The sequence below is a fragment of the Triturus cristatus genome, chromosome 8 (genome assembly GCF_964204655.1).
Source record: "Triturus cristatus chromosome 8, aTriCri1.1, whole genome shotgun sequence".
Lineage (NCBI taxonomy): Eukaryota > Metazoa > Chordata > Amphibia > Caudata > Salamandridae > Triturus > Triturus cristatus.
The window spans coordinates 1,057,536,632-1,057,545,625 of record NC_140591.1 but is presented as its reverse complement, the minus strand read 5'-3'; the positions used below and the strand labels follow the sequence as shown (position 1 = coordinate 1,057,545,625).

At 38.4% G+C, this 8,994-nt stretch overlaps 1 protein-coding gene across 1 annotated transcript in view; it reads right to left on the bottom strand.

The window, feature by feature from the left end:
- Nucleotides 1-660: 660 nt before the first annotated feature.
- The window catches only part of LOC146805377 (interleukin-18 receptor 1-like), a 372,740-nt gene continuing 364,406 nt past the window's right edge, over nucleotides 661-8,994 (bottom strand). Inside the window, exon 7 of the mRNA XM_085620501.1 lies at nucleotides 661-1,393. Coding sequence (XP_085476627.1) covers nucleotides 1,020-1,393 — 374 coding nt within the window. The 3' untranslated portion in view covers nucleotides 661-1,019. The remainder of the gene's footprint in view (nucleotides 1,394-8,994) is intronic.

The following is an 8,994-nucleotide window of genomic DNA, read 5'->3' as shown; positions in this document are numbered from 1 at the left end:
CTGTTTATTTATGAGGCCACATCAACCTTTCACAACTTCCTGTTAAACAATCTTTCAGTGGCGGCTTCTCTGCTATGGTGGAGGAGCATCCCCCCACTGCTTTTGAGCAATGAAAACAAAGTAAAGCGGTTATAAAATGGAATTAACTTTGCGTTATTGTCATATTATATTTGCTTTGCTGGTGTGCTGCTCTGCTTTCGGAGCAGGGCAGGGGAGGAGTTGTTTGCTCACTTCTAAGTTCACAAATACTGTTTGTCCGGCCCTTTTGGGCCACCCACACCTGTCATGCCCACTTTCCCTGTTCTCCATGCAGGCTGCATTACAACTTACGTGGAGAACATGCCCAGACCACCATTCCCCTGTAGAGCGTTGAACCAGGACGCTCAAACCCAATAACAATGCTGCATTGCAGCGTTATGATTGGTCAGGGGAGCCTGGGTGCTTGCAGTGGTGTGATTAGTCAGGGGAGCCTGGCTGTTCTTCCTGGCTTCCTGTTCCTCATGTCCCATGAGGAGAGCAGGAGCAGAAGACGCGGGATCCGGCGGCAAGTTAAGTGTATAATATTTTTTTCTTTGTATTTTGCAACCCCGCGGCCCTGTGCCAACACCCACCCCCCCCCCCCCTCTGCGCCCACCCCGCCACCCGGGAGTCATGCCGGCTGCCACTGCAATCCTTTTTATCAGGAACTTTGTGTTCACATGATTTCTCCATTTATAGAAAAGTGGTGTTAATGAAACAGCAAATGAGGTAATACCGCTTCGTTGCATGGTAAACCGAGCTATTCCTTTTGGGTCCAGCAAAAAATCCTGTGCTAATTCTTCACATTCTGATGTAGAAAACAAACAGAAACACTGTGCCCTTTTAAATCTACTTTTCCAGAATTGTAACAATAATATATGGTAGAAAGTGCAAGTCTGCCCTTGTAAGTGTGCAAATGAGTTTGCTCTTTCTAAATGTTTGTTTCAGTCTGTGAACTGTGATTGATCACTTTACCAGTTGGAATTTTGGCCACAGTCATTTTATGCATGTGTTGATTTATTTACAGTGGAAGGTAATGCAGCTTGATTGAAAGTTGCAATGTGTGGTTTTCTTAGCTTTGCTGGCAATAAGTATCTTATTTTGTTCCAGAAAGTTGAATTTAGTGGTGCTGACTTTCCTCCCTTCCACTTAACTCGGCTACTGGATTTTAAAAGAAGTAATGATTCAGGTAGGGATTTCAAATCCATCTCCAGATTGTATTCAATCAAAATGACCTTTATCTTTCTTTCCACCAGTGACTTGTAGAGTCCCCTTTCAAGTTCATACATGGCATTGTCCGATAAATACTTCTTGCTCAGTATTATTATAAGTCTTCTGCTTTTATCGATGCAAGAATTGATTTCATCCACAATAGCTGAAAAACAAACACTTCTGTTAACATCAGGGTAAAGTAAAATAAAAACAGCAGCAAGAAACAATTTGGTGATTATTGGGATTTTTGAAGTGCAAACCCACATAGTTTATCTTTCATACACATTGCTTCATTGGCTTTGCTGTTTTTATGTTCAAAGGTTTTATTTAGTAACAGAATATTCATAAAAACAAAAGAATAATGTAAAGTGACCAAACTTGCCATCACAGTTTAAAACTTATATTAAAATATAAGGCTTACAAGTTTACAATGTTACTGCAAAGAAATATACTTCTGTAGTGTACGTGCTTCAGTTTTTAAATTTATATTTTTCCATACCTTTTGCACGCAATGGACAGCTCATAACATAACTTGCTAGAATCTGGGACATTTGTATTCTGCCTGGTTTCTGGCCTGAGTTTTATTCAGGCATTTGAAGTAGCTACTTACCGATTAATAACCAAATTGAGTCAGGGGGCTAGGGGGCCTTACCAGGGGCCCTCAAAGTCACTTTCCAACAGCTTCTCTGTGTTGGACTGGCCGACATGGACAGGCTGTTGGAAATCGACATTGTAATCTCGATGGCGGAAACGCTGTCCATAGGAGTGTACGATGCGGTTCTGACTGACATGAATACTTTGCGAGTCGGTCATAACCGATTCGGAATGATCGGACGGTTTCTGTTCTGACTGCAAACATCCGATTTGGGCAGTTGAACCGTAAACCAACCAGGCCGGTCAGAAGGACTCCATGATCTGATTAGCTGCACAAGAGACCTTGCATTGACGCCAAGGTAACAATTTCTTTCCCTAATATTCCCTCCATCCATCCAATAAATAAACCACCATATTTTTTAAAGAAATGTATATCCATTTGATTTTGTAAACTCATACATTTTAATAGTCCATTGTATCCACTCTCATTATATTCCAAGGCAAATATGTGTAACCTAACTTTGCATGATAAAAATACACTTATTCTCTTTTCATTCGGCGTCGCCCATTAATTCTGATGGGGCCCGTAATGGGAGTTAACGGCTCTATCAGAATTACAAGTTGCTAAGTTTCACCTGGGGAGTCCAGCTGCTGAAGCATCCAAAGTCTCTGGGTGATATTACAGAGGAAAATTGAGGGACTCATTGTGGAAATATTGATTTCAGCATGTTATTCCCTAAAACATTTAATATTAATGGGTCACTTAATATCTCGGTCGGAAGGTCTCTGAATCAGATTCAGCGTTGCCTAAACAGATTCGGAGCCCTTGTTTCTGACTGAATCGTTCCAGTTCTGCACGACCGAGTTTGATGCCTCAAAACCCTTAGCGCTGACCGAATCAGTTCCGAAAGGTATTTGGAGAGGCCAAGCCTTTCCTGAGCCAATTCATACAGCTCTATGGATTCGGTTTCTGAGCGAGTACAATGACCGATTCAGACAGCCTTTGCGATTCGGTTTGCCTGGAACAAAAAAACTGCTGCAATCAGTCTTTGGAAGCCCGTAGCAGGCCCACCTTCACCCAGGGCCCTCCGGATCGAGCCCGTAGGGGTACCCAAGGTACTGCCTTTTCCAGTCATGCACAATGTGGCAGGCACAGAGTTTATGATTTTTCCACAGCCACCCCTTTCTTCAATGGTAGCCTGTGTTCTCATTCGGAACACAGGCTCCGATTGAAGCCAATGGGAGCCTCGTTTGGCGAGACTTGCCTGATCTGAGTCGTACGGGAAGCATTTCGGAACCAAATTGTTCAGTATGCTTTGCAAACGAGATCAGAATCAAGCACTATGTGTTTTTGTACTCTGGAACTTGCAATGCTTCAGCATAGGTAAAAATCCACCTCACTCCTTGTATGCCACTTAGGCTTTACTATGAAATGGGGAATTATTGGAGTAATATTGGACCTAATTCCCCAGAAATCCTGCCTGCATTCTCCCCCAGAGATGTTCAGGTACTTTTTGAAGCAGAAATCCCCAGGGGAAAATGTATTGGTCTGCAGTGTTTTGGTGAATCTCATAATTCTGATAGCTTCAGTCATTGTTACCAGTCCCGTCAGAGATTCCAAGAAACTTGAGATGGGGTGCTAAGCCCTCTATTCTGTGTATTGTGCAATGTGGAAATTATTTATGTGCCTGGTGACTATCAAGCCCCTTGGGTGTGGTACTTACTGGGTGTATTCAGCATCTCCTATTAGCAGGGCAAACAGGTTTAACATGCAAAATTGGCCTATAATACACTATTTAACACATTTTGCTTTATTCTGACTATTTTCCTCCAATTTATTGTGCCATTTATTCCTCGGGAAATGTGTCCAGGAATAATTGCAGCATACAGTACTAAAGTCGGTCAATTAGCTCACAAGTCGAAATCCTGATGTTTAAATAGTAAACACATAGATGAGATTGCATTTAAAATTACAATACTGACACAATTACTAAATGTGGTGAAAGTTTCACCCTTTTTAAAGACTTCGATACACTTTTGACAACATCCTTTAATAACTCTTGTCTAGCTTTGTTTATTGCTCTGAATGTGGTTTTAGTCACTACTTTATCACTAAACATATTTCCACAAAACCGTTCGTCTTGTTTTCCTTTTAACAAATACTTATCCCTTAAAAAGCTCTGCATGAATATTTAATACCACAATTAATGATGTTTAGAAGTGGCAAGTAACACACCAGTTAGTGGTATATCTATTTTTTGTACTGTCTAATTTCAGGCCTGTATTTCAATGTAGAAGACATAACAGTTGATATAGAGTTTGGCAGATAGTTAATCTGTCACAAATGTCAGGGAATAGTCTGTCCGCCATATTATAAGTGTGGTAGGATATAATGGACTTGTAATAAGACAGAAGGCATATTTCTCACATTTTTTACAAAGTAGTCTTTCTGCCAAACTCGAAATCAGGACCATAATTTACAACCCTTATATATTACATCATGCTATTGTGTTAACTACATATTCATATTTTTATTAATTAGAGCTTAATGGGTCACTAGGCATGTTAGTAACTGTGTGGAACGTTATTTTTGCAGTTTCATATATGCAATATTTTCACTCTACGATCCTATGCCTCCCTATAACTGGCCAAAAAAGAGGAAAGGGTCGTCCTTTATATGATTTCTGTAAGTATGACTGGACAAATTAGATAGTACATGTGTAAACATAAGTATTCTTCTTGACCTAATAAGCCCATCATTGTTCATTTCTGTAATAATTCATGATGCTTTATCTGTTCTTCTTTTGGTTTAAAACACTCATAGCATTCTCAATCCAGAGGCTGCTCTACAGCTTCTTTGCTGTAATCCTCAAAACGTATTATTATTAGATTCTCACCCATATCAGGCATCTGAATAAAAATGGATTCTTCCTTTTGTAATTTCAGAATGACTTTCAAAAGTCAGCTTTATTCTTTTTTAATTGTTTTTACAGGCAAAAAATCACCTTACACATTTCGTTATATCTTTTTAAAGCATGTCATACTTCTTCCGCAAACTAAGAATAACACTCTGTTATGACCTTATCCCATTTTTTGGTCTGAACAAAGATTAGTTGTAAAGATCTTGTCATGTCCTCTAAAATCTAACAGTTTGACTTATTACCTTCTAAAGGCAGATTGTTGAAATGCTTTTTAATTCTTGTTAAATATGTCTCTTCAGTTAATCGGTCAGATAACTACATTTAAGAGGAATACTTTAAAGAATGCTTGTTTATTTACAGATTAAAGTATATCAATTATGAAGGCCTGGAAGAACAAAAAATGTGATAAAATATTCATTATAAATAAACTGATGCAGCTTAATAGCAAAAAGTGAAGTTTCTTTCAACTCCGTTGTGTCCCTTCAAATAGTCCTAAAACAGTATTGCACTTATCAGAAGAAGATTTGCTCTCACAATTCTGCAATACATGAAGAGCAAGGGAATAGCAGGAAAAATAAAATACCCCCCACTTGGAATGAAATGTCCTAGCAAAGTGAGCGCTCCCAACACTTTCTATTAAGGAGATAGTGGAAATTGTTGCCCAGAGCAAAAAGCTTTAGAATTATATATTTTACAGCACGATTTGAAACAAATGTGGCCAAAATCTGCACACTTACCAGCATTCAATTTCATTCATTGATTTATTCTTTCCCTTTTTCTCCATCTTTCTTTCCTACTTTCTATTAATTTACCTCCTCCCTTTTCACTGTGTTCTCATTCCACTTTTACGTCTTTCTTTTGTTCTGTTCATTCTGCTTTCAGATGTCATTTGAGCTCTCTGTCCTTCTTCATATTCATGTTTAAATTTTCTTCCTGTTTTCCATCTTTCCTTACCTTTCCTTAGACCCATTCTCATATTCTTGTTCCTTTTTTTCTTTTTATTATCTCCTGTACTTCCTTTGCCCCTTTTCTCATTCCTCTTTGTCCTTGAATTCCCTCCATTTACCGTCTTTATTTTCTTTCCTTCCACTGTCCTTCCACCCGTTTCTCATTCCTTCTTTCCAATATTTTATTCTATTTTTAGCTTTCCTTACTTTCTCTCCTCCCATTTCAATTTCTTTGTTTCTAAATCCTAGCCCTTTTTCCAAGTTTCACTGTTTTCTTCTCCCTCTCATCCTTTTTTACTTTCTGTCCTTCTCTTTCTTTCTATTCTTGTTTTATGCCTAGGTTCCATCCTACTTCCTTTTAACTTTTCTTCTTTCTGTTCTTATTTGCATTTTTCTTTCCTTCCTTTAAGCTTTTTCATTGTATTTACCGTCAATTCTTTTTAATTTTTATATTCAAAACATTTCTCTTCCATTCTGTCACCATATTCAGCATTTTTGAACTCCTTTACCCCTTCCACATGCCACAGTTGTACCACTGTAATGTGTAGGTCTTTCATACTGCCTTGCAATGAACTGCAAGCCACAGTTGAAAGGTGAGAAGGGCCGCAAAACACTTGTACCTGTCTCAGGCAACCCCGCTTAAGCTGGCATAGCGTGGGCTTTGCAATGCCTTTGATGTAGAGAGATATTCTTAGCTGTTATTTATATGATTTTGTATCTATGCCTGAGCCATGAACACCTCCGTTAGTTCCTCATGTTTAAGTAAACCTTCTGAATAAGTGATTGAATCAACTGTTTTTAATGTTTTCATGTCCGAAAGACAAAGTATACTAGCTCTTTATTTATCCCATTTCTAGAAGAGAGTATTTCAATATATGAGGCAGAAAGAAATTGAGAATCACCTAGTGCATACTGCAATGCCCATTCTGAACACTGCAAAGAGGTCCTTCGGTACATACAATCAAGCTGTTTGGTCAGCATTGCATTTGTGAATGCAAAGTCATGTTACGTGTTTGACCATAATACTCTACATCAAATGCCCAAAAACTAAAAACTATCTTTTCTTCTGTTTAGCTGAGAACTAAAGAGAACTCTCAGTAGAGTATTAATGGTTTTATGGATGAACAAGAATATTTTATCTTAGTTTAGTGACAGACCATTCAATCTCATCAAATATTTGATTGTAAAGAAACAGTCACTCACTATGCCCTCTGGAGTTTCTGCTTAAATCAATCAGAAAGTGGGTGTCAACAGCATATATCTAAAAACGTAGTCCTCTTTCTTTAATCAAGAGTAACATAGTTAGGGTGAAGAGGAGAGGTGAAGACAAATGGTATATTGGTAGGATTTAAGGAATATGTACCAGCTTTGATGTACTGCCTTCACTCATGTAAGAATGCTCTAAACAAACACTACACCACTTCCTCCACGGGTGCTCTTTAGGTTCCCTACAGATGAACTAGCTGGATTGGCAATAGTCTAAAGACAGTCAAAAGTGATTGAGTACAATGAGATCAGAACGGGTAAGTACTACATCAGAATTGCTCAACTTAGAAGTGGTACTGGAAGCATGACCAATCTTGACTACCAAGTGAGATGTCAAGATCTGGGCATGATTTAAATATTGTTACCTCAAAATGATCAGGGAGACTCTTGTGATAATCCATAGAGACTTCTAGAAATCACACAAGATCAAAATAGGTTATAACCTAGCTCTAGCACCAGAGTTCAGGCTCCATGAGTCTAACCAAAACCCTCAGATGAGGTGTGATGAATGGGTCATGCGGTCTCTTGGGATTATACTCTTGCTATGTGTTAGGAGTTTGTCATCAGGCATATAGCAGGATCAGAGACAGTGACACATTTCTGAATGCCCTTTAATAACTACCTATCCAGTGACTACCACTAATGCTTCTATTGAAGAGGCCATAATAGTACGCCTGTCAAAAGACACCGTCCCAAAGGTGGCTACCCAAGTATGTTAAGATAGCTAATAGATTGGTTTCTGTAGCAACTACAGAGAATTAATGTTGCTAGTTGGATCCCATGTAACCCTTGCAGTTCACCTGAAAGTACATCATCCCTTGCAACCTTGTATTTCATGGATGTAGAATTCATGTTTTCTTTTGCTGGAAAGAGACTAATGTATTTTGGGTTGGTGATGTTGTTGGTCTGTGAACGTGTAGGTGTCTTATGGAATGATCATGAAGAGAAGGTGAAGAACTGCAAGGGGAATCTTCAACAAACATTGGCAAAGCCATATAAACTTTGGGACTCTTTATCAACTTTGGAAAAAATATGTAAGATTTCCCACACCTTCAATTATCCCTTCATATTCCTGATGTGGTGATTTTAAGTGAATTGTGGTGCTGAGAAATATACATTTTCCAAGATTTGCCTATAAATTGCATGATCAATTCAATTCAATTCAATTCAATGTTACTTTATTTCGATTTATGTTATAAATCATAAAAAGCATACAATAAAATTCATTGTTAATAAAAACAAAAACATTCAAGAAAATTACAATCATTAAAAGAGCATCATTATTTACAAATTAAAAATAAAATTTTCTGAATTGAGAAAACTTTCTGTAAACACAGCCAAAAATATTATAGTTATCACAATAGTAACATTAAGCTGACTCAATAGCTCTTTGTTCTAGGATCTTACGATGACGAACAATAGATTTCAGGAAGCTAGCTATTGTAAATACTACCAGGTCTCCCTCCAACATCTGTAAAAAGAGTAGAGCTGGGCGACATTGTCTGTGACCCGTACGCCTCAAAAACGGAATAAGCAGTTTTTTCCTAATTTCCGTCAAAAATTTACAAAAGAGGACAGTGTGGAGAGTAGATTGTGGGGAAATGAGATCACAAGGACAAATAGGAAGAGTTTTGGCCCAATTATTTTGTAATGGGAATGCGACTGTCCGATGAAAAAAATTCATCCTGAGTCTCACCAAAAGATAGCGCTCGTAGGTTGTGGTATTAAAAGTAAGATAAGGCTGTATTGTGGGTACCGATTGAATCATTAGACTATGAGTGACAGATGGTTTGCTAGCTTCACTCAATCGTCTCATCTCCTCCAGGTGGGCAAGTGCTTTAGTTTTTAAGGTCTTTCTCGAAACCTCACATATTCAAGTAGGATTATGAAGGTATTTATCCCAGCCCAAGTCATGAAGAAAAGTTGCGATGTACCGCAGCCACTTAGATCTATGAACGCTATCCATGGTTAAACAGTCAGACAAGAGCGACTGGGAGAGGGTAGCTTTGTCTAATGTCCATATTTTACGCCATAAC